This window comes from Pempheris klunzingeri, chromosome 5 (assembly GCF_042242105.1).
Source record: "Pempheris klunzingeri isolate RE-2024b chromosome 5, fPemKlu1.hap1, whole genome shotgun sequence".
In the NCBI taxonomy this organism is placed as follows: domain Eukaryota; kingdom Metazoa; phylum Chordata; class Actinopteri; order Acropomatiformes; family Pempheridae; genus Pempheris; species Pempheris klunzingeri.
Window position 1 is genome coordinate 24924556 of NC_092016.1, and position 25916 is coordinate 24950471.

The following is a 25916-nucleotide window of genomic DNA, read 5'->3' on the forward strand; positions in this document are numbered from 1 at the left end:
CAGGCTCAACGTTTTAAATTCGTTTTTTATTGATGATTTTTTTTCCCCATGTAAAAGAATTGAAGCAGGAAAACATTACACACAGTATTATATTATATATTAATTCTACATTTTGCGTTTGTTAATTCACAACACATAAACGTAACATTCAAAGCCCAGGGACCGAGTGAGGACAGCTGGGATTAAAACCCATGTAAACACGGTATTCACCTTCTCATGAGGGACGGGGGCCCGCACACATGGGGCTAAAACCAGCCAAACGGGGCAGTCACAGTGTGGCAGACAGTCTCACAGTGAGCCGTCTCTCATGTTGTCAAAGCAGCGTTTCACCTTTGGGCTGTCACCTGTGGCCACGCCCCGACCCGTGACGTCGCAGAAGGTGGTTCGCCTTATCGGCTAATAAGGAAGAGGGCTGTGGCGTCACTGGTGGGGGCGTGGCCAGGTGTGCAGCATGCGTCAAAGTGTCAGACGTTGCAGATGCGGTTTTCTGCCTTGTGATCCAGTCTTGAGTCACGTGGCAATTTGTAAAGTAAAAAAAGGTGACATTTTAAGCCACCTGGCAGAGGCACAATGTAACAGCTGACTGGAGATGAGTGACATTTCTCCTGTGTTCACTGGTGTCTGGGTGTTAATACAATAGAATTTTATTTGACAGTGTTCAACTACAAAGTGAAGAAATAACAATATTAAAATACACACAAGAGAGCTTAGACTCACACATAGCAACAAAGTGACTAACAGTGACTTACACGAAGCACATCTCAGGATTCATGACACAAATTTAAAACCAATCACTCTGTGCAAAACAGTAAAACATGAGGAGAAGTGTTGAGGCGTTCCACGTGCTCTCCAGTGAGGCTATACTGTCACAACATTTCCGCTCTAAAGGCAAGCAACCACAGTCGGTTTGGTTTATGTGGTGTGTTGTTACAAGGCAGTCAGTCACATTGTTAGTAGTGGTTAAGCATATTGTATCCAGCATCCAGTTTCAGGTCAGTGTCAGCCTGGGCTGTGACAGATTACACATGCGAGCACAGAGGTCAAATAACCGTAATGGCAGAAGCATCATTAGTCCTCGTGGCTGTGCAGGCAGTCATTAGCTCAGGCTTCACTTCCAGTCTTCACTTCCAGTCTTCCTCCGTCTCTGAGCTCAGCATACCAGGACAAAGTGGGACTAGATGAAGTCCCGTCGTCTTCTCTCGGGTGAATAAACACCTCGACTTTCATGACATTCCCATCCTTACATTTGTAGCTCCATGACAGGAAGCCAGACACAAACTATTATAGTAAAATCTTACCCAGCTTCTTTAACATTGTGTCATGTAATGTCTTGCAGTACTTATCTACTCTTTGCCATCCATCCTGCTCTTACCACTGAGGTGCTCTGCATTCAGCCTTCACTCCAGCTTCTCCTGCCCCCAGCTGTCATCCGCCTGGGCCCAGTGAAACTCGTAGCCCTTGGACAGCACAAGGCTCTCCAGGTCCCTGTCCTCGGCCCTCTCCTTCAGCCTCTGCTCCTCCAGAATTGAGACCAACACGTCTCGTTTCTCCACCGTCCTCATGATCTCTGACAGGAGCTCCTGCTCCTCCTGCAGCTCAGAGGCGCTCTTCTTTGTATCTGGGGTGAGGAGGAAGAGAGTAGAGGACGTAGGAACACATTTATGTGCTATGATGGCCGACTGTCAGATTGTGTGTCTGCGTGTGTGTTACCTTCTGTTGCCATTCTGCGCCGTAGATCTTGCTGCAGTCGGCTCTGCGTGTCCTCCAGCTGGAGCTCCTGAGCACTAAGGCAGAGAGGACAGGATTGGATTGAGTGACCTCTACTGGCGAGAAATAGCAGCCATTGTAGCAACAACGGCAACATAATTTATGTTTTCCCATAATCCACGTGTGATCTGATGGAGTCACTTACAAGATCATGAGTTCAGACTCGTAGCGCGCCAGTCTGTTCTTTTCCAGAACGAGTTTAAACCAGGACTGATAGAGCTGGGCCTCATCGCTGTCATCTGGCTGGGAGGAGTCTGTGAGGGGAAGGAAGGAAAGGGAGGGGGGAGAGAAGAATGAAAGGAGGTAAGAGAGAGAGGGAAGGGGGTTTGTGAGGATTGGAAGGAAGAAGAGAGGGACATGGATGGGGTTGAATGAAGCAGGATTGGGAGGGAAGGAAGGAGAGGAAAAATATTTCAAAAATGTACATCAATGTAAAGTCATCACAAGAAAAAATATGTAATTGGAATCAAATCACACACACACACACACACACAGAGACAGAGAGAGAGACAGGCCATGTGCTTTGCTTCAACTTGACAAGACCTCACTATTCACCAGCACAAACAGAGCCCTGTACTGTAAAAAGATGAAACAACAATGAAGTCTCACTGTCTATTGTGAGTACAGCCATTAACTGTATGTAGAAGCTTTTAACCAGAGCAGGATTACAAGGCAATGCTTTCTTCTAAATGGTCTGAGAAGTATGGGCACAGCAATTAATAAAAGGAGAAGAAAGAGGCTTTCACAGTGGCATTCCCATGAGCTGTTTGAGGTCTTACATTCAACCAAGGTGTGACGGTTTAGAGTTCTGTTGTTAATAGTAGCTTTATAATGTCTTGTTCAGGCTCAAGGACCTCCATAAGGCTCTGGTCTGTGTGTGTGTGTGTGTGTGTGTGTGTGTGTGTTACACCGTCGTCTCACCCGTTTCTCCTCTAATGATCTTCTCTATGGTTACTCCTCTCTCCTCCAGGTCTGTCTGTTTCTCTGCGACCTCCTCCAGTTGTCTCTGGATGGCCTGGGTGATGAATAAAAAAAGGGACATTAGACGACACACGTGATCGAAGGAGAATTCTAGAAAGTAGTAACAATGACTGAATTATTCACAGCAACAGGTGAACGAGTTCAGCAGCGAGCGGTTAGCTGTATGTAAGGGCACATCTCTCAACACCGGGACACAACACAAACATTCTGCATGGCTAGATTCTACTAGAGTTAAAGGAATAGTTTGACATTTCTGAAATTAGTCTTATTCCCTTTCTTGCCGAGTGTGATGAAAAGATCAAAACACTCTTGCGTATTCAATATTAGGCTTGAGCCAGCAGAGAGTAAGCTTAGCTTAATATAAAAACTGGACCGTGGCTCTGTCTGAAGCTAATGAAATCATTTTACTAGCATCTCTAAAGCTTGTTTGTTTAATGCGTACACAACCTGCAGTGGAAAGGACTATTTCCTGGCCAGGCAATGTGACCTCTGGGATTGTGCAGATTAAAAATAGAAGTTAACATGATAATAAACAAGCTCCCCCTGCTACCAGTCTTTATGCTATGCTACAGCAATCCAGTAGGGATCTATCAGCTGGAAGTATTTCATTTAGCAAAACTATTTTGATAGGACTCTCTAGGTTTTTATTTATCTAGTTCTTTAATTCATAGAATTGTGACCAAGATGCACACTGAGCGAGACTATGATCTATTTATCAGTCCAACTCTACTCTCAGCAACACAGCGAATAAGTGTATTTCCCAGATGATATACTATTCCTTCAATGTGTGGGACTAAAATGAAGTCTAGAGGCATTCTCCCTTTTGCAGCCCAAAGGTGAAATTTAGACCTGTGACGAGTACCACTTTAAATCAGCCCCTACTGATCCAACAGGAGCGTGAGGGATAATTCCCCCACTTGGTTAAATTTAAGGAAATGGAACCAGGCATAATATAATAAGCACACTTTCAGTACAGCCAGACTGACCACACACAGGAGATTGTTTCAGTGTGTGGGAGCAGCACACCCTTGTACTAAAGGGGCATCAGTTAAATGTTGAAAATGTAAATGCGTCATGGTGCGGTGCAGTGAGGCTAAAAGAAACTCTAAAAGAAACCTGAGCTCTGTGGAGCCTCTTCAGCTGCTCCCTTTTAGCCTGCTGGGCCACCGTCTTCTCCTGCTTCCTCCTCTGTCTCTCTGTACACGGCTGGGACAGGAAGTACGGAACATTACAGGAAAGACACACATGCAGACACATTATATAAGAAGATACTCTCCTGTCTTTGGCTACATGGAAATGGTCGTACAAACCTTCTGACTTGTTGTTAGGTTTTCATTTTCATCATCACTTGAGGACAGCTCTTCCAGATTCTGCTGACTGGAGGCTAGATGTAAAAAAAACACAAAACAAGTGTTTTCACGTATGACTTGTAAAAGTGATGACATGTCATGGTGCCAGTCTATCTATGTGCATTGGAGGTGTGAGACTTCATTAAAAAGTTGCACCAATTAAGTCTCTTAAATTTTCGTACTTACTTAAATAATTTCACAAGTTAATACGAAGAGGAAACACTCAGCCGTTATAGCTTCAGCTTCCTCCACGGCCGAAGCTGATGCTCAGCTCAGGGCCGAACTCCCTCACTCAAGTTAGACACAGGAACTGCCTGAGGAGCTGCTGCATTTATTCACTATTCATACTACGTCACTGTTAATTTCCTCTTTACTCCGTCACCTAGACCTGTCTGCGCTGAGCCACCTCTCTCTCTCTCTCTCTCTCTCTCTCCCCCTTTCTCCCTCTCCCCCTCCCTCCCCACCAAGCTCACACTGCGCACCAGTTATTCCTTAAAAGTGGCCACACTGCCCTCACAGCACCATGTTCCACCCAACATTTTTATGTGACATTGGACCACAGTTAGCTTGATTGTGCAATCACACCGGTTACCTATTCTGACCTCAAAGTTTCACCCAAAGGTGAGACATTTGTGTGTCTTTAACAAGTCAGTGTTTGCAATAGAAATGATTCTGAGCAGGTCTAAAGGATCATGTGGATGTGAATCCCTGCACCAACCTTTGTTTCTGAGGTTGGTGAGGATTGTCCTGATTTCCTTCTGCATCTCCTGGTCCTGCCCCTCACTCTCTGACTCCTTCCTCTTCCTCAGCCTCAGGGACGAGAACAAGTTGACCCTCCTGCGGGGCAGCGAGGTCGTGTCATCAGAGAACACCCCCCCAGAGGCTCTACGGCCCTGTAGGGACACCTGCTGCAGCAGAGAGGGCAGGTCCCGCCCGGCCCCCCACGGATCGGCCCCTACAGACGCCCACCGGGTGTCCTGTTTGCCGGCCTCCTTCTCATCTCTGGGTGGCTCCGAACCCACGGTGCTGAACAGGGTGCTAAAGCTGAACGCTCCCTCTGACATGGGCCTCTGTCTGCGGGGTCCAGCACGTTTGGTCCTCCTGGTGAAGCGAAAGACAGAGCAGGAAATAAAACAACATGTAGGTATATTTATTTATCTTAATGGAAAATTCTAGCCTACAGCAGCATCAACGTGGTGCTTAAAATAAACTCTGACCAACGAGTTCTATACAAACATGGTGACTGCAGTGTTGGAGCTGCTGGAGGGATTGGTCACACTAAATGTCCTCCTGAAGGCGTTGGCTATGAGCTGGAAGGCTGAGGGGGACGAGGCAGAGGTTTGGCTCTGGGACGGTTCCTCGTCCTGGCCAGAGTCTGTCTGAGGCTTATCTGCTTCTGTCTCTGCTTGTACCTGATAAAACATCAGAGGACAGAAAAAATGCGGTCAACATAATGTGGAATTAACTCCTCTTATCTTGCTCACATCGCCGTCTCTGGCCCACTGCATTAGACTGTAGAGGGAAGGAGGAGTGAGAGATAAAGAGCAGGGAAACATTTCCTGTGCAGGCTTATTTTTCTCTGGTAGAACAGATTTTACTGCCTTAAAAAAATAAATTAAAAAAAAGACAAACTCCACCTGCTCCTTTTGCTGATCTGTGTTTTTGGTGTTCATCTGAGTTTCCTCTGGTGTGACCAGCACGTCCCAGTTCAGAAGCTTCTCTTTCTCTGGAAGAGATAACATCAAGCGCTTCCTCGGGGTGGACGAGTTGCAGGCTGTCCTTGTTGTAGCTGAGCACTCTTCGCTCTCCTCACTTCCCTCTGAGGGACTCTGGGTACCTGCTGATGTCTTCGAACTGCCGTTGGAGTTCTGGGAAAACAGGAATTAAAAAGATCTATGTAATGTCTACAAATTATACAGAAGACATTGTGTTTAGTGAAGTTACATAACTAACGACTAAAAGCACATGGACACGAGGCGTTTGGGACTGTAGTAGAGCAGTTGGAGGAGCCCCCTCCCTGCCCAAACAATACTTCACAACTTAGAGAAATGGAAGAAAATGGACCAACACTGAAGTCCAGGCTACGTCACTTCTGCGTTCCTACTGGCGCTGCAAATGCAAACAGAAAAAAGCGGTACACAGTTCTCTGGGGAGCTCCCCAGTGGGCAGTTCCTCTCCTCAGAGCCCCCAGACCTGTTTGGTCCCAAAACACATTCTGTGTGTTGAGCATCCAATAGAGCTAAAATACAATCCATGTTACATACGGTTTGTTTTTCTGCTGCAGTGATCTCCTCAAAGTCAGAGTCCGCCTCGGGGACAGTCTCCGGCCCATCTTTGTCCAGCGGCCAGCCCCTCTGGAAGTGTCTGATGAAGATCAGGGGGAAGGCTGCACAGGGGCAGAAAGCACACACTCAGCTGTTTGAGAAGGAGGGACGTTCAGATGTCGTCTAACTCTCATCCCTACCGAAGTTTAATGTCGTGTCATTGACGATAAACGTGTTCATTGTGGGGATTTCTTGTCAACAAACCTCTGAGATTCAAACAGTAAAATATTATCAAAATGCTGCAACAGCTCAGCTGTTTATTGTAGTCGCTTTAAAAGACATGAAAAACACCAAAAGGCCGAGGATTCATCTCACTGATATGAGCATGCTGTGAAACATTTTCACTGAAGACTGACATGTCACAGCTGAAAAACCTCAGGTGTAAACAAAATCACTGATGGCTGAATTCCATTCAGCTGCTTCAGGTTCAGGCTCCTTCTGTTCTCTCATGCTGTCACACTGTCACCTCTTACTGGGACGCTTGTGTTACATGTGTAACAGGACATTTCTCTTTGAACAGAAGAAAACCATAAAATACACGATGCCACGTAAAACACAGTCGAAGAATCTAACTTCATTATACCTGCTGAAAGACAAAGAGGTTGTTTAAAATAGAACAATACTGACCTCTAGTGTTTCATATGCTGCATTACAACAGCTGAGTTCAGACAGTCGCTAAACTCCCCACTCCTCCCCACTAGCAGCTATTTCAACTCCCCACGGGTATTTACATGTATGCAAGTCACAGAAACTCACCACTGGGACACGTCTATCAACTGCAGCTGAGGATGGCTGACCAATAAATAGATAAAACCGATACAACTTGACTTTAAAGATTCAAAGATTATGGACCATCTACTTTTGGTGGGCAGCGGCAACAGCAGCCTCTGCTGCCACAAATGGTAATTACACACACACACATATAATTCTGCTGCTGTGAGTGATGAGGAGTAACACAGTCTTCTAAGGGGAGCAAAGACATTCATGGGGGGGGGGCTGAGACAGACCAGAGAGCAAAGGAAAACCCAAAAAATCTGCACCCACAGCAGATAGACCCATATGTGGCTGTGTGTGTGGCTGTGGCTGTGTGTGTGTGTGTGTGTGTGTGTGTGTGTGTGTGTGTGTGTGTGATGTCACTACTCCGAGGAGCCGAGTGGGAATAAAAGAGCCGCCATTATCCCCATCAGTCAGTGCACCATCAAAATGATTTAGAAGCTGTTATTCTAAGGTAAAGTAGTTACATAATACAAAGCATACAAAAGAAAGGATTATACTGTGCAAAACTAAATGAGAACGAGCCCAACCATCAGCTGTCAGTAGAGACAGACCAGGCACAGGCTTCAGTTCTCAATCAAACCTAAATGAAGACAGTTAAAAAGCAGGAGAATTGAATTGAAGACGGGAGAAGCGGTGCACGGACAGACAGAGCTCATGTCTGAGGTACTCACTCGCTCTGATCTTCCGTTTCCATCGATTACTCTGTTTGGCATTGCAGTGATCTACTGAGATGGGAGACAGAGACCAAAGCGAAATGAGACAGGCAGACTCATTTGTTACATGATAACAGCACACAGGCCAAATGCTCGCCAGTGTGTTTTCAGGTTCTCTACACTTCCTGAGTAGACTCAGAATCATCAGCTCTAAAAGAAAAAGTGACTAAATAAGAATTTGTGGCAGCTGTAAAGGTTAATAGTGAAAATCTTTGTTTTGCGTCTTAGCACCGTTCACATATTGCACATAGTTGGTCATAAATCCTAAAACTTTGGCAGCACTAGATGAGAAGTTCATCCTGGAGGGGACACCAGCGTCTGAACATTTCATGGCCGTTAAATAGTTGATATGCCATTTCAGCCAAAACACCACAAACGACGACTTCTCAAGAGTGTTACAGGAAAAACCTTACTAAAGTCATTGTGGTTAATTCTATGGGCACCACGAGCGTCCAATAGTTGCTGAGGCGTGTGTGGACAGACTGCTGAGCCCAGGAAAACTCTGCAGCTAAAATAACAAACTAACTTCAGCTAAATGTGGGAGCAAACTGACAGTATGTGTGTGACGCAGCCTGGCCTCTAAGACGTGAGCAGAGGCTCCAACACAAACACACACACTTATTAAGGAGGGTCAGTAGTTAAAGTTCACTCAGTTTAAGATTCTCCCTCAGGGAATATCATGTTCTCAAGTAATAACGGAGCTGAAAATCCATTTGTGCAGCACAGATTCTCAAATAGAGAGAGAGAGAGAATGACTTCCTTTAGTTCCCAGAGCCTGAAACAGTGTTCACACAGGACACTGACCTTTGGTACCGTCCTGGCTTTGGCCCCTGGCCCCTGTAGCATCTTGCGCTGCAGGTTTAACTAGACAGTGAGCATCCAGAGCTTCGACGGCCATCTCTGTCTCTTCAGGAACTCTTTTCTGACCTTTATCAAGCTGCTCTGCATGCAAGCCGGACCCTCGGCCTGAAAATAAAAACAGCATGTGGGCATGACGTTTTAACTAGCTTTGAACAAATGCAGTGGAAATGTTCTAGCGTGTAGCTCTTTTCATGCACAGCGTGTCCCTGTAGCAGTTACTTGTGTCCAACATTACCTAAAACAATCAGTGTGGCATGTCAAACATACCCTAATATACTTTTCATGAAGTAAAAGCACTTCCTGCTTCTGAAAGTGACGCATGCTTCACTCCACTTTTAAAATATTCATTTCTATGAGCAATCCAAGCACTGGTAAGATACAGGACATGTCCATAACAGTACTCACAGAGCAACGAAGTCAACATTGTACAGAGGGGATTCCACTCGGTCACAGCAAAGAAATGAAAATACCTCGATACAAGCTCTGAATAAAGGGCGTCTAGCAGCCATTAGATGACCGGACCTTTCGTTAATGGGACTCTTTGGTGTTCTCACTTTGGTTCGGCTCGTCAGAGGAGACTTAAATGAGCCACAGCAGAGTAACACTTGGAAAATGATGCATGGACACCAAACCCAGAGGAAAGGACAGAGCAGACCCACCAGCAGAACCCACGAGGAAGCTGACAGGAGGAACTCATTCACTTCAATTCTGTTCAGGTTGACCGGACTGCAGTTCACCGTTTTGCCCCTACAGCCTACTGTTTTGATCCATTTTCCATGTTACGTTAGAATGACAATCTTTTCTTTTTGCAGCAGATCTGAAAGCCTTGTGATTAAGGCCGAGCCGTTCCAGCCCACTCCCTCCCTTTGAATCTGCTGCAAAACTAAAAAAGGTTGTTCAGCTTTTCATCGGATGTTACAAAGCACGTGTTAATTGTTGCGTTAACAAAAGCTGTGATTGTGAATTATGATTTGTGTGGGTGATGTTACGTCAACTGAGCACAGAGGTGGGGAAAGGATTTGCTTTGGCAGAAGCCTTTAGATGAAGTTGTTAATTTTGTGGTTAAAAGCTATGGAAGTACTGTACAATCACGTCTACGCTTCGGTTGCTTGGAATTTGTTCAAATAGCGCAATTCAACTAATTGGTAACAAACCACGAAGCAAATTATTTATGTAATCAAACTGATTTATTTTTTAATGTATTTACAGCTTATAAATATCATAAATTAAGCAAATTTACAGTAATTATCAATGTGGAAAACAAATAACAAGGCTTGCAGGCGGCTTTAAACAAAGCTACGACACATACAGAGTACAGCCGACAGTGTGCAAAAAGCTGCTATGGGGCCGCTGATCTCCTGAGCAAAGTCTAGGAGGTACATGAGAGGGATCTGGAGAGGGGCTCTGAGGGGCGGGGGCCTCCTTCTGAAACAGAGGGAACCACAGACAGACCACAGACACGTGGACACATTGGTTACTGTAAAATGGGCCCGACCAGAAGGGATGATAACACATCAGAGAGAAAAATGAAATTCAGGGGCATTCAGGTGGATGTTTGGTGTGAGGGAGGTTAGGGAGGAGCACAGCACAACATGAGTGTTAGGTGGGTTAGCTCGGACGATACGACACCAAACTAACAGAGTAGCAAACGAACCAACTCAAAAAGGTGCCAAGTGTGCATCAATGAACCGTCAACACCAGCCTGCTGTGTGGGACCAGGTCTGATTCAGAAATGACGGTGATGACCTGAGGCTGCCGATCGTTCACACGAGCTATACCGTGTACTTTCCTTATTGTCAGCAAATCCCATGAAAAGACTTGTACAAACTTTGCATCACAGCCAGGAGCAGGAAGGACACTTGGCCAAAATGTTAGAATATTAAAAAAAAACACTCATAGTGACAATGTTAACACTCTGATGTTTAGCAGGAATAATCTTTAGCAAATTCGTTACGTTCAGCTACCATTTGCTATTTAGCAGCAAATCCAGTGTCATTAGTTTTGGAGGTACTGAACCAAAAGAGAAACCTAAAGAAAAAGTTTAACTAACACTCACGGCATCTTTTTGGGAGCATGAATGTCTGTATCATGGCGATCCATCCAACAAGAGTGAAGACATTTCATTCAAAACCTCAAATGTGAACCTCAAGCTGCACCGAGACCAAAAGTCAGAGAATCACACAGGTCAGAGGGATTTATCCTCTGGGAACTATGAATGTCTGAACAGAATTTCATAGCAATCCATATCTCAGTGAAGACCAAAGTGGAGGCCAACAGACTTTTCATGGAATTTGTTCACAATAACAGAATTGTTGACCAGCGACAGCCACGTCCTACGACAGCGGTCTTATTTGTCAGATGTATGATTATGAATAAAGTAGGAGTGTGAACAATCCTATTTACCGTGTTAAGATGCTACACGTAACACCTTTACTGACGGCTGCATGCCACAGTCGGGACTCGTGCTGCTTTGTGATTGGTTAGTCTGGGTTAGGAGGAGAGTGGGCGGAGCTACAGAGGCAGCCAACGCAAAAGCAAAACGACAAGATATTCTGACCGAAGCCGGCCAATCGTCACCTTCCCCGCTGGCAGGGATCAGCCAATCAGAGGGTGCAGCATTGGAAACTTGAAACAGACTGAACAAAATGAAGTGAACAAAACGGAGAAAAATGAATTTGGAAAAAAAAAGACAAGGGAATGAGATGAGGGGAAAAACGGAAAATGGAGAATGGAAGACGGAAAGAAAACAGAGTGCTGAGAATTACATGGAGACGTACCGTTGGCAGCAAAGTTACATTTCATTGACGTGTGAGAACTGCACCAAAACAGGGCAGAGCTGACCCCTACTTCTGCAAACGATCAGAACTAAACTCACCTTAGGCATCAGTTACAACATAGATTATGCACAAAAAAACAATTATCAAAAGTGACAAAAGGCTGAAACTTTTTATCAAAAAAAAAAAAGAACAAGGTGAAATATTTTCACTGAGTCAAGAATAGGATTATAGATAAGGCTCATTGTTTTTGGCTTGAAATATCCAGACTGTATTAAAAAGGAACAGATCTAAACTGATTGTTTTTTAGTTTACTGTTTTAAACTAAAGGCGGGCCCTCTTGTGACAAGCAGAACTAAAAAAAACTCTTCTGTTAAAGAAAAGCGAAGAGAAAAAACTCGAAGGTGCGAACATTGTCCCAAAGTGGGAAAAAAAAAAGACTATAAATGGTTAAAGATTTGCTTTTGTAATCAAATTTATCATCACCCAATTTCCACCCAGATTTTTGTATTACGGTTAATTATTAAAATAAAATTAATTCCCAGATTTCTTTTGGTAAAATAAAACCATAAATAATGAGCCCTAAACATACAAAGTGTAATCAGCCAATTACTTAAATTTAATAAAACACATAGCAAAGTGAAAAATGGCCATCTTTCATAAAACAAAACAAAACAAAAAAAAACCGATATCAATAACAAAAGCATTTCCTGAAATTCTACTTAAAAATATTAATACTGTTTTGGCATTTCCATTGCACATCTCTGTGGTGCAGAGTTAAGGTGCAGTCAGTGTAATGTCGAACATCATGTGGGTTATTCTGACAACAAGGTTAGAGTCGGGGGCATGTTCCAGGCTACTCTACTGCATTAAAGGTACATTATGAAGACGGAGTCCTCCAGATACTTCACAGTGTGTCTGCAGGGCACAGCGGGAGGGTTCCAACACTTTGAGACAATCCAATCGGCTGCTCTGAGTCTAACAATCTCACTGCATCACAGAGTCAAATGACTGGAACAGATCAGAAAAGCAAACTGACCACCCAGACCTCACCGCTGACCCGTCTGTCTGTCATACCACCCGCACACAGCCGTGTGGTTACATGTATTGATTAGCACCTTTAGGTGATGCAGTTTAAGCAGCCTGGACCGAGCCCATATGAGTCAGAGATGCATTCAGGAGGTTCAACACCAGGAGACCCTGACAGGTACCAAACATGTCCCAGGGGGTCTGATCAGGTAACACTTACATACACAGTACAGTCAGAGGACCTACTTTACAGTTTGATTCAGATGCTTTTTGTTGTGCTGTCCAGGCAAAATTCACACCAGGCATTGAATACAGGCAGCAGGAGCTAATCAAGCTTAACACTTAACGTTTTTTACCTCATGAACATAAAACTACAACACTTGGAATGTAGGTGATACAGATATTATTGGGTTTGAAAATTCATACATTCACGAAGCCCTGATTTATCCATTTTGGGCAGCACAAGAGCACAAATTCAAATCCAGCTGGGGTCCTATGAGGTGAGCTGCTGCTGGGCCAGCTGGGGCTCCTGGTAGATCTGTCCCAGCACCTCGTGCATCATGCAGAGCAGAGGGCAGCCCAGGCTCAGCAGCTCATACAGGAACACATAGTCATGTGAGTAGCTCCTGACGTGGGACCCCACAGCTGTGAAAGACTCACACACACTTCCAAACAGCCGTCGAGGCAACACACACACAGCCCGGCTAGCACGCCTCGGCCAGCTCAGGCCTCGCCTAAGCAAGGAAACCAGGGTACCTGGGGGATGGATCTGCACGCTGCCCGTCGCTGAGTAGCTGCCGCTGTCCGACGGGGGTGTGACACGGCTTTGGTCTTCCTGCACGAGTCAAGATGCACATGAAGGATATGATGAACTACAACATGTCCTTTAATTACACACCAAAGGAACAAGTAAATAGATTTAGTCCTGGAATAACAGATCCTTTAAGCCATGTCAGGACAAAATAAGTGAGGCAGCAGCTTGAGCAAAGTTCAGACTAAAGATTTGCGACACAACATGATTTAAAGTTGCAACTAGTTGCAATGCGCCCGTGTGCCATGCTCTTCAGTTAACACTGAGATGGTATATTGTCACCATAGCAACGACTCGTAGCATCTTAAAATATAAAAATGAGGGGCGTGATTGCGAGCTACGTTCTGCAGTTGCATGTTTAGTAAAGACGAAGTGGTGAAGACATAAAAAACAAGAGAGGTCAAGATTTTGGGGCCGTCCACAGGCGCTTCATTGGAATACCAGGGGGGCTCAGACAGGGCACCTCCCCTCCCTACGCTCCCGCCCTTTTGATTTCAACATGAATCTGAATAACTAAAACTCTGTGGTCATTACAGAAATCGTACCTGACAGAATCAGACAGGTTGCTGCCCGGTGGCCACTTATACAGCATTTTGTATCCAACTTGTGAACCACAGGAGAAGCATTATTTCTGTGGATTCTGTTTCTACGATTAGAACTATCTGTGTTGGTCACACCTATTTACAAGAACAGATGGTGAGCAACTACCCAGTGACCAATCCACAGCTGAGCAGCAGTGTGGAAGTGAAGCAGGCGAGTGAGGGAGTGACGACTAAACTTGACTTTTTGTTTCTTGTGTGTAACAGGTTCAGAGGTCCTTACCATTCTCCTCCTGAACCTCCCCATGTGAGTGCTGCTCTGGCGCTGGGCATAGTGCATCTTGCAGTAGAACTTTGCTGTAAAGGAAGCACACAAAGATCGTGAATCCACTCAGCTTAAGAGTCCATTGAAATAGAAAATTATAGTTGCAAAGATTAGTCGATTAATTAAAGACTCATCAGCAACTGGTTTGATAATCAACTAATTATCCTGTAATTATCATATGTCCCTTTTTCAAGCAAAAATTCCAAAAATGTGATCGTTCCGGGTCTGAAAATGTGAAAATATGCTGCTTTTCTTGTTTTTGCATTATATATATATATACTATATATACCACATTGAACATTTTTCACTGTTTTGTAACATATTACAGACCAAATGATGAATAAACATCAACACAAAACATTCCCAAAATTGGAATCATTCACCTATACCTCCACATGTACATAATATTTCTGAGTGACACCAGGGCCAAAACAATGCTAAAAAGCACCGTAAGTCAATTTCTAGTGTTTCACCAAATGCTCAAGCTGCATCTGCAGAACAAAAACTCCCCAGGGTGAAAGCATCCAGTGAATCAAACGCACCCTCCTGCGAGTCGAAGGTGTGTCCTCCCAGGCGGAGGGTGCAGTTACAGACGTCACAGCGGAAACACTCGCGGTGGAAGAAGTAGCCCTCAGCGCTCAGTCTCTCCATCACGTACACCCGCTTGGTGCAGAAGTGGCAGACGTCGCTGCCGCCCAGCCCGCGAGGGAAATCCTTCCTTGTCACACACTAAGAGGGGGGGGGGGGGGGGGAGACCAGGATGAGGTTAGAGAGGTTACATGTGACTTCAAGACACGTTTTCTGGGGTTGTTGATGATTTTCTGAGAGATGCCTGCAAAGGAATGTCCAGCGGTGAGATGGTGAACTGTTCAAAACAGTCAAAATAAGAAACAAAAAGTGATGTTGCCAAGTTGAGTTACGGCGATGACAGCGGCTGTACCGTGACCAATAGGACAACGTTCTCCTGAGGCTACAAGGGCTCCTTTCACTGCATGTAAGCACCAGTTACATTAATGTGCAGTTACTCGTGATAGTCCACAGGCCCCGCTGTTTATTATATCATTATTTAACATATTAAAACAGAAAATGGTCTGTGACAGACTAGGGTTCGCTCCAGGCCAAGTTCACCCTTAAGTATTAAAACAATAGTATGATATTTTGGGAAATGTGCTTGTGGGCTTTCTTGATGAGATTGATTGATGGTATCAATCTTGTCATCTAACTCAATTATCAAGTCAAGTAAGTAGAATTGTGACTTGAGTTGGACTAAAGTTCAAAATCATGCAACTTAAAAAGGGACATTTTATGCAAAATGCACTTTTTAGAGTCTTTTCAATATAAATGTTTTCTCCTGCTCCATCTTTCACCGACTGGGCTCCCACCATCTGAGTAATTGAAGACTTTACATAGTGTTCTGCATTGTGGGGACATTTTCATCAGAAGTGCATCCGAAATAAAGTGTGTGTGTGTGTGTGTGTGTGTGTTATTTTAGCTGCTTTCTTAACGAGGGCTGTAGACGGTACAAGCTCCAGGATGGATCGATACTGGCAGTGACTGTGTTTTATGTTGTGTATTTGGCAGGTTTCCCCTCCGGAGCACAGACTGTATAAAAGACGTGGACGTAGCCACTGTGAAGTCACCAGCCGGTTTGAAGCCACGAGTTCAGCTTTACGGCTGCCGCCATCTTGGCTTTTTGGAACCAGAAGCGGCGTTCGTGCCACGAAGACCGCCTCTGATTGGTCGTCACATCGTAGTCCCGCCCTAAAGCACACCCTCCTTTATGGTCTATTTTCCTCTAAATGGACCATAACTTACTAAATGAACATCATGCTGTGTTGAACAACGCTGTAAACTAGCACCTGAGACATAAACTCATTAGAAAAGTGTTTACAGAGGTAATAAATCCAGTGAGAAGTAGGGTCAAGTAGGGTCAGACCGGGAAGCTACGTCCACTTCTGCATGCAGTCTGTGCTAAATATATTCTAGTAGGATCCCCAAACACAAGTATGAACCTGGAAATGAGCTGAATATGTCTCCTTTAAGTCCACATCAGCATCAAGATGATGATGATCATCATCTCACCTCTTAAAGCTACACTGCAGCTAACAAGCTTATAAATGGTTAAAAAAAAAAGAGCAAATAATGGTTAAAAAAAAGACTTAAAGTTAGAAATAATCGCATGCAGAAGTTGTCACATGCAAATCCAGCCCATCTCATTTCTCTGATGTGGAGCCATCTCACACTGTTGTTATCACACTAGCTGCTTTGTTGTTTCTCCCTCAAAAAGACAAAGCAGAGCCCATTTATCTCTCGGGCCTCAGGAGCCCTCTGTGGCCGAGGAACTAGAGCCAGAAAAGGCAGATTATGGGCTGTCAAAGCTGAAGGCAGGAATGTCTAAAATAAATAACAAAAAAAAAGTCCATGAACTCTGAGTTAGATTTTGTCTGTGCAACATCCACATGCATCTTACCAGTGAGGCATTGGGCCTGTGGTCTGTCTCATAGAGGACGGCCAGTAACTGAGCTTTAGCATCTATGGCTGATGATACCTTTCCGACTGTGCGCTAACGTTACCGGCAGGGAGACGCAGGCGCAGAGGGGTTGGATGGGGGGGAAAAAAGGAGGGAATTGGAAAGCAGAGACAGGAGTTAGAAAGAGGACGGACAAGAGGGCAGACAAAGCATGATCTACTTTGAATGAATAGAAGTGTGTTTAGACGGAGGTCTCGGCTGGTACCTCTTTCAGGTAACTGGGAGCTCCAGTCGGACAACTGTCAGAGCGAACAATTGACTTTTGAGAGATTCTTCCAGGGTTCTCAGTGGTGCAGCTCTCATTGCACTAAACGAACACCAGAGCGAACATCACTTGGAATGATATGCAGTGAGAACTTTGAAGCATTCTGCTGTTCTTCCTACGGCCCTACAGATATGAGTCATGTGGACGTCAGACTGACTTCTCACAGCCAGATATTTATACTATTCTGGTAATGCTACGTACCAGAAGCTTAACCAGATGTTAGATCCACTTTAACATCACTTATTTCACCAGTTTGTAGTTTTGCAGCATCTTTTGGCACAAAAACAATACATAGGAATTGTAAAGATAAGTTCAAGGTGTCAACTTCAAATGAAATGGCTATTGAAAATTGGGAAAGGTAGACTCTGATGGCGTAGTAAACCGAGAGTCAGACTTCAGATATCTAAAGTCATTCCTTGCACAAATCTGTCCAGTTCTTTGATATTGTCAGCAGGACTAATTTGCTAGGAATTCTGGGTAAATCAAGACTATTTTCAAACTATAAAACATGGCTGACCTCGCAGCCACGTCTAGCATGAGGAAACAGTTACCTTCAGGTGGTCATTTTCAGCTAATTTCATATCGTCAAATGTGGCCTGAGCAGTTTTGCGGACCTTCTCCAGCTCATTTTCTTGAATCCTCTCACAGTTTTCCTCGTGCAGCAAAGCCGCTGGACGAGAGGACGAGCTGCCGTGTCCGTTTTCACAGTCAGCGTCAGAGAGGCTCTCATCAAAGCAAGTGGAGGAAAGTGCAGGAGACGTTTTGTTGTGGCGTGTGGAGGAATCGACACGGGCGGAAGGGATCTGCTCTGAGCCAGCGTAAGAGGAGGGAGCGGAGGAGTCTTTCTGTTTCTGTTTCTTGTCCTTGTGTCCAGCAGTGAGGGGGGGGGCGGCGGAGAAACCGGCCTGAGCAGCGGGGTCAGGGACAGGGTGGACTACAGGGTGGACTACAGGGTGGACTACAGGGTGGACTACAGGGTGGACGGTGGAACTCTTCCATTCAGAGGCAGGAGGAGGAGGAGGAGGAGGAGGAGGAGGAGATGAGGGCAAGGAACGAGGGGAAGAAGTAGATAGTTCCACCTACATTAGAAGAGTCAGAGACAAATGAAAGACAGAGGAGAAAAGAAGGATGAAACTAGAGAAGAAGAGCAAATGTCACACAAAGAAGTGAGTCACATTTGAATCAGGTCGCTCTTGTTTCAAAGGGAAACTATAAAGTAAATTAAAACCGTGAAAACTTATTCTGTCAATCAGCTTCTCGTTAATCATTTAACTGTTGCTCATTCAGTGATTCTGGATGTTTGCTGTAAAAAGGTTCTCAGGCACCACTAACACCAAACAAGATGGTCGTTTACGGACGATTCATTTGTTAACTGTGACTGAACAAACCTCAAAGCAGCAAAGTATGTAAAGTATGCAAAGACAATGATGAGGAGCTGCATGCGGAGACGTGCATCATGACGCTGAATTTAAATACCACTGAATATTAACTGAAACTCTGTTGTCAAGGACTTTATTTGAGGTATAAATATTGTCATATCTATAAATACCAGTATCCCAAACCTATATTCCAGCCTAAGTTGAAGTGAAGTCTATCTCTAGTCTGGTCTAAAAACACCCAGTGGCTCAAACTGGCCTGGTGAAATTCAGACGATGAGAGATTCACTTCACTCCACTGCCACAAGCTCCGACAGATTCATGCACCTTTCACACATGGGCCCACGTGACCAGTCTGCATGCTGTTACTATGAGCATGCAGTAGTGTCGGCCATGACACAAGTCAAGCACGGAAACACAACCTGAGACGCGGGAGGAGGAGCAGGAGGTGGTTTGGCGGACCCAGGAAACATGGAGGAGAGGAGGACGGCCCTCTCCTTTATGCTCCTCACAGAGAATTCTCTAGCAGACGGCCTCTGGGCTTTACTCTGCACGGACAGCAGGCGGCGGTGAAAATCTGAGCACGCCAAAAACCACATTTGCAAAGGTCACGATGAAAAATATTGTGCTGACTGACACGACATTCACCTGCTGCACCGAACCCTCTGACCCCTCAGAGGAACGGTCCATGTCTGAAGCAGAGAAGTGAGAGGTGCGTTGTGGGTAGTAATGCCCAGTTACGTTAGGGCTCGGCGAGCGGGGAGGACTTAATGGGCTGACAGAGCGCGAGGGTGAGGGAGAGCGACTGCAGCCGCTCTGAGCAGGAGAAGAACAGAGGAAAGGGGTTTTCTGAGCCACAGCACCAGGATTCTCGAGTAGGCGAAGGTAGACGGAAGGCTGGAAACAGGAAGAAGAGATGAGGAGCAGGAGGACACAAGAGTGGGGGGGGGGGCACTTATTTGTAATAGTTTAATGTGCAAGAAAACAAATAAGAGAGAAAGAAAAGATAAATCAGAACCCATCCAATCACACTCACAACAGGAAGAGCTGAGAGGTGGTCAGAGGGAAGCATACCTGCCACTTGGGGCGAGGGGGAGGCAGAGGGGGAGGAGGGGGGACGTCCTTGGGCTTTGCAAAACGGGGGTTTTCTCTCTCCTCCTCCTCCTCCTCCTCATTCTCCTTGACCTCGACCTCCTCCTCCTCTGAGAGGGGAGGCGGGGAGGTGGAAGGAGAGAGAGGCTGAGGACAGGATGAGTCAGATGGGTCCTCTTCGGACTGATGCAGGGGGAGAGGAGAGGAGACTCAAGGAAAAAGTGTGAAGAGACCACAAACACATCGTACATCACTCTGTGATAAAATCCCTGTATTTGAACAGAGTTAGCTACAGGATGATGAAGGTGTCCCACCAACCCCAACATATGTGCTCTCGAGTAAGGATCTATGGTTACGTCTAGCAAATAAATAAAAGTCTCATATCCAATGGTGATATTCAACTACTACAAAAAACTGAAACTTAAATGCAGCTGAATTTATCACGGTGAAATATTTCATGTCTGAAGTTATGGTGATCTACAACTCGCTTTGAAAAACAAACAAAAAAAAACAAGATAATCCAAATGCTCAAGTTGAACTGGTGAAAGTCAGACACAAAAGCAGTGAAGCCTGGAAAGAATCGACCACAGCTCTGTCCTATCAGATTACCTTCACTGCCTTTAATGTGTAATCAGTGTTGTCTTGTCTGCTTTTGTGAAGCGTCTCTGAGTTTAAAGAAAAATGATATATTATATCATATCATTCCTTTCTTTGCTTCCACACTGAAGCCAGCGACGGGAGACTCTTTGAAACAAATGAATGGACCCTAAAAACCCACTGGGGAGCGTTTCAGGCACGGAGCGTTTTGCTTGGCTGGATCTTCTTCTAACGTGTCCAAACAAGCTTCATATTTGGTCTGTTTTAAATGTGTCTCTTGTGCGTATTTACTGCTTCGTTGTGCTGTAGCCTACAGACAGCAGCTAAAGTGAAAGAGACGGACCTCTCATCGATGGCGTTAAAAACTGACCGTTAATGTCTGGCCTTGTGCCACCGATTATATAATAATATTCATGTGGTGGTGGAATATATTATTGAAAGTCTGCACAGGAGCTTTTATTTTGAAAACAGGCTGGATTCCCTTTGCTGTTTTTTTTTTTTTTGGTCTGACTTCCTGCCCGCCTCGTCTGCTCTGTGCCGCTTGACGCGGTCGAGCTGTGTCGAAAATAGAGCAGGTGCACTTCTTTGGCAGAGCGGAGCGCTGGTGGGTTTGAAAGCACTGACTAGAGGGGGCGCCATCAGCTCCGGCAGCCACGTCGCAGCCGGAAGGCGACGCAGACGCCCCCGGTGGGCTTCAGCCTTTGACATGAACAAATGAAATCCAAGGGGGACAAGAACAGAAGAGTTTTCACACGGTCCATCTCTCACCTTGCTGCTCGTCTTTGCAGTCGAGGAGTTCTCCTCAAACTTGGCCAGCAGCTGAGTTGCCATGGAGCGGACCTTGTTCTCCCGCAGCTCCCCATCCTCCCCAGCAGGGGGGGCACTGTGACAGGACAGCTGATGCCATGACAGGGACAGAGAGGGGATGATAGAGAGAGGGGGGGACGAGAAGCAGGGAGTGGGACATGAAACATAATGTAGTTATGCTTCTGACGCTTTCTGACTGTTTGGAAATGATGAACTGAATATGGTTGTTCTCCTTACACCTACCTCTGTGAGGTAGTGGTTGCCCTTTCGTCGTCTTTTGTTAACCGAGTCCTCTTCCAGTTTCTTGTCGTCCTGTGACAGAACACAGCACCATAAAGATTCACTCAGAGTTGAATTATCTAAGTTTCCATCTGGAACTTACTGGTTCGAATGAACAAAGAGTCACTAAGGCCATGTTTCCACTGCAGGAACCTGTGGATCAGTCTGTTGTACTTCCTGGTCGACAGCACTGTCATTTGAGTCACTGGTGACCAGGAAGAACTACACACTCTTTCAGCATTCACTTTTTGTCCAGTCTCCTTTTTGTTGTTTTTGAGCTGACCCAAACCCCAAGAGAGCAGAGAGGAGTCAGGCTCACATGCAATGCATCATGGTAAATGTGGGCACTGCCAGAATGGCTCTATAAGCAGGATAAACTGAGTTTTTAATAGAACAGACCACACTTATCATCACCAACACTTATTGGATATAAATTGGACATTGCACATAAAGTGGCAAACTTTCCCTTTAATTTGCAGGGACATTATTTTACCCTACTGGTACTTGCCAAAAGTACAGAAAGTGGAGGGCAGGGCAGGCAGTGCTGAACATTTCTGATTAGTCAAGTACTCACAGCATTTTATTTCAGCCATCATTTTGTAAAACCTGTAGCGGCACGCTGACTGTATGTACGGTGTTTTTGGTCCATTGTGCTTTGCTTTCCTCTGTAACTCCATGTTAATGTGTCAGACAGACTGACCAATGAGTCCAGGCCTAATTGAGCCTTAATGCTGTTACGTTGTTGTTGTATAGTCCTCTGCATTACCGCCGACTGGAGGAGCAGCAGCAGACAGACATTTGCCTAATCTTTGATTAGAGAGACTGAAGGACACTTTTAGTTCCTGGGAAAAAAAAAAATTCCTGACAATGAAAGTTCCGTGTAGTTTGGGCAGCTTTTGATTGTGATCAGTGTAAACGGCGATACCGTAAACTAATCACGTAATCAAGAATCCCTCTGATCACCCTGCAGGCTGGTGGTTCACACGTTTATTATGTTGCCTTGATGTCTTTGTAAGCTTTAGCTTATCTAATCAAGATTTCAATGAGTGTGAAAAGTCGGGTGGTGGTGAAAGAAAAGGACCTTGATGAAGAGATTGACTCTCAATGAACGCCTCAGATGACAGATGACACAGAGGAGGAGACAAACAGAGAAAAAACAGAGGACAGAGCAGAAGAAAAATGAGACAGTATTTGGCTTTACCCTGGGTATCCTTTTCCTGGGCTGAGCCAAGTTCAGCAGCTTGTGGCTGGTTTTGGTTGGATAGTCTTCACTATTCTCATCAGTCTCCCTCGAACCTGGAATATGAACACAGACATATTAGTTTTACATTAAGCTTATCTATTCATTCACACTCTGAGGGTTGTTCGGTAGGATCTGTTTGATATTAAGCCATTATAGACGTGTTTTACTTCAAAACAGCTGAGGACTTGCTCACAGCAGCAGCAGACATCACAATCACTCTACTAGTGGTGCTTGTTTCTTCCTCCCCAGTTTATCTATCCACGAAAAAAAAGACTTCTAATCTTGACGTCCTCATGAACTTTTATTCATTCTGGTTTGCTTTATGCTTCATGTGACTGCCACACACACATCACCAGGGTTGTGTCTTTTCCAAACTAACTGATTTGTTTGCACACAAACAGCAAATGTTAATTCATCTGATTGGAGCCTGCATGAGTACAGTGGACACAAACAAACAGTAGAACGTGAGGGCAGGTGCATCCTTGAACTCTAAATATTAAATAATCATTAGAAATTGACCAAAAACCACTGATGTAACGTTGCACAGCATTACTGACTAAACATAAGCAAACGTGTGGTTTGCTTATATTTAGTCAGTAATGCTAAGGCTCCTAAAACGTCCTGTGAAAGTGGTTCACAGCAGGGACACTATTTTCCCAGCCTTTCAGAGGTGTCGACTGCTCTGTGGTGACAGCAGTGTGGGTGATACTGTGGGACATTAACATTAAAGCACTAGCAGTGAAACGTGGCTGAAGCTGCAGCTTACAGTGGTGGTGTGACCGGAGCCGAGGGCCTCCACAGTTACGCCGAGTGATTGGATATGGCTTCCACAGACATAGCACACATACCAGTCATGTCTCTGGCAGGGACTAACCTGACCACGGTTGTGTAACGTTCAACTCCAGCTCACGCAGTGGATAAAAAATTTTTTTTTTAAAAAAGTGCACGAGCCTCAGTTATTTCAATACAACTGGGTCTAACAGAATGTGAATACACAGTGAAAACTGTGGTCTTCAGAACGCTCTGACGTTATTTACTGCAGACAGTCACTGTGACCTCCATTAGCTTCTTTAAACTGTCTTACACTCTGGAAACCAGGCAGTATCTTTTGATTTATATGTTATAAGTTCTATTTTGTCCTTTCAGTTAGGGAGGAAAAGAACGGAGATCCTGTTTTCACAACTTTTTTTGGTTAGGGATAGTGTTACACATTTTTTTAGTGAAACGCCGCGTCCAGCCGTGCACTGCATAGCTGACCCAGGAGCCTCCCCGTCTGTTTGTTCTGTATGGCTGGATCCCATTTTCATACGCTGGAGTCAATGTGGAGAATCATTTTCCCCTTTTGTTAAACTGGGCTCGGGACGTCTGACAGGCGCTGACACCTTGAATTCTATGGTCATTTTTCCGAGGCTGTATGCGGTGTTGTGGTCAGCGTACAGAACTGGAAGCAGAAAACTTCACACATCTATTTTCTCACTATTACATGTGAGACAACACATAGACATTCACTCCACAATGATTTTTCCATCTCCTTATAGGCACCGTCACTTCAACTGGAAACCATCAATCTCTCAGAACTTTCTTGAGTTCCTTATTGAAACCCCTACTTTTGTTATTAGAACACTCAGTACAGAGTATATGCTTGAGGGCTTCACAACAGCTAACAAGATGTGTGGATCGACCCGCTTTTGATTCTCTGCGACAGAAACAGGAAGGAGCCTGACCGTTGTTGTTTCCTGGGGAGTTCCTGAAGGCCTCGTACAGCTTGGAGAGGTAGAGAACCATCAGCAGCTTGTCCGGCTCAGCCTCAGCAGCCATCTCCTTTCCCCTCGTCACTGGCTGGATGCCAAACTCTCGTTCAGCCAAGTCAAACGCCAACTGGTTGTTCTCTGCCACGTCCTCCTCGTTAAGAGAGTCGAAGTTACTGAGGAAGAACCAAAGTAAGGAGGGTTAGTTAGGTTAGGTTAGTATAATGAATTACACTGTTTCTTCAAAGATCCTCTGCAACCCCATAATCCATTTTGGCCACAGCAGGCAGCTATTTTCAGAGAAAAAGCTCTGAAAACCCACTTACACAACCCTCTCAGCACCAAACAGCAGACAGCCACAGTTAGAGACTAGCTGGTGAACATAGTGGAACATCAAGCAGCCAAAGAGACCAATATTTCCCCCCAGGATACAGTGACCAGATGCCCCCGGTTTGTCCAGCACTTTCCCAGTTTGTATATACGAAGAGAAATATCTGTAAAACACTAAAATATCCCGAGTTTCCACATTCAATACCACATTTTTCCCCCCGTTTTCACCACGATTAGAATAATGATCCCATTATTCTACATGTTTCCAGCACTTACAGAGACGTGTACCATGTTCTGTCATAAACAAACAGCACCACGTGTTTGGCTTCATCACTGATTTGTCTGTATTTGTGTCAGTTAGTAAAGGCTGTTGGTAGGCTGTGACACTCACGGCTCTTTCTAACAGAACCTAGTCAGAATGCTAACGATTAGCTGTCAGGCCAAAGGTAATGTCTGTCTTTTCTAAAGAGCTCCAGGAGGCTGACTCCTTCGTTTGTGAAGAACCCCCCCAATGAATGCTGTGTTTGTGGTGTCCACAGTGTTACAAGGTGCGGCCAGTAGGTGTGCAGTGTGCTAAAATGATTGTTCACCATCCTCATTAAAACACCTAAGGTGCATGCATGAACTTGAGATACGCACAGGGTTGCATTTTGGGGGTTTGAAAATAAACCCCCACCTCTGGGTCAAGAAAACTTCACTGGGTACCTTTATTAGTGATGATAAAAACATTACACTTGGCATGGCAAAATGATAATATTTCATATGTTGGCCAAATGATTTGGATTCATCCTCTTCACAGCAAGTCAATAGTTAAATATTAAGATAGTAAGATATTTCACCCTGGGCTTGTTGTGTGTTAAGGGGACTGGTTGCCCACACACCTACAACCTGCTTTGTTATGAAGTCGGGATCATGAAAACCAATCAACCAACCATGCAGACATCATCTCTATACAAGTGCAGAACATACAGTATGTGTGGAATCACAGCTACTTGCTATGACAAGGATTGATATGACATGTGTCTGAATCTATTAATGAGCACTCCTCAAAAACAAATGATGTAATTCCCAACCGATCATTCAGACACTTATATTTGCTTTCTCAGTTGTGTGTGAGCAGTTCGACTCAAGTAGGTCAGTGTGGACTGTATGACAGCCTGGTTTTATATCAGATTAATCGGTGGTTATGTTCACCACAATCAGTTGGACAGCATGTCGGCAAAATCACATGCAACTCAAAACTGGAGCGGCAAACGGCAAAATCAATTAGCCATTTGCTCTCATTTGTCAAATAACATGTGACAGAGGACAACAGTCCAAGTGATACATGATCTATGAAAATAGAAACGGGTCTTACAATTTGCAGAGATCTGTAATGCATGTTAGCTGTCAGGTGATT

At 44.9% G+C, this 25916-nt stretch overlaps 1 protein-coding gene and 1 long non-coding RNA gene across 2 annotated transcripts in view; one reads left to right on the forward strand and one right to left on the reverse strand.

Moving 5' to 3' along the window:
* Nucleotides 1-51: 51 nt before the first annotated feature.
* mical2b (microtubule associated monooxygenase, calponin and LIM domain containing 2b) overlaps nt 52-25916 on the reverse strand; it is a 59661-nt gene continuing 33796 nt past the window's right edge. Inside the window, exons 13-38 of the mRNA XM_070830284.1 lie at nt 24164-24363; nt 22398-22492; nt 21161-21229; nt 20879-21007; nt 19496-19696; nt 19070-19318; nt 18844-18969; nt 17597-18124; nt 16986-17087; nt 16721-16813; nt 14793-14979; nt 14209-14282; nt 13332-13410; nt 8716-8877; nt 7870-7920; nt 6362-6483; nt 5735-5965; nt 5334-5509; nt 4816-5198; nt 4059-4132; nt 3865-3954; nt 2689-2782; nt 1913-2021; nt 1711-1784; nt 1373-1618; nt 52-1252 (exon numbers count right to left, since the gene is read on the reverse strand). Coding sequence (XP_070686385.1) covers nt 1398-1618; nt 1711-1784; nt 1913-2021; nt 2689-2782; nt 3865-3954; nt 4059-4132; nt 4816-5198; nt 5334-5509; nt 5735-5965; nt 6362-6483; nt 7870-7920; nt 8716-8877; nt 13332-13410; nt 14209-14282; nt 14793-14979; nt 16721-16813; nt 16986-17087; nt 17597-18124; nt 18844-18969; nt 19070-19318; nt 19496-19696; nt 20879-21007; nt 21161-21229; nt 22398-22492; nt 24164-24363 — 3919 coding nt within the window. The 3' untranslated portion in view covers nt 52-1252; nt 1373-1397. The remainder of the gene's footprint in view (nt 1253-1372; nt 1619-1710; nt 1785-1912; nt 2022-2688; nt 2783-3864; nt 3955-4058; nt 4133-4815; nt 5199-5333; nt 5510-5734; nt 5966-6361; nt 6484-7869; nt 7921-8715; nt 8878-13331; nt 13411-14208; nt 14283-14792; nt 14980-16720; nt 16814-16985; nt 17088-17596; nt 18125-18843; nt 18970-19069; nt 19319-19495; nt 19697-20878; nt 21008-21160; nt 21230-22397; nt 22493-24163; nt 24364-25916) is intronic.
* On the forward strand, nt 1564-2801 carry LOC139201069 (uncharacterized). The gene is made up of 4 exons (XR_011584308.1): nt 1564-1647; nt 1736-1826; nt 1960-2070; nt 2738-2801. It is a non-coding gene; the product is annotated as an uncharacterized lncRNA (long non-coding RNA).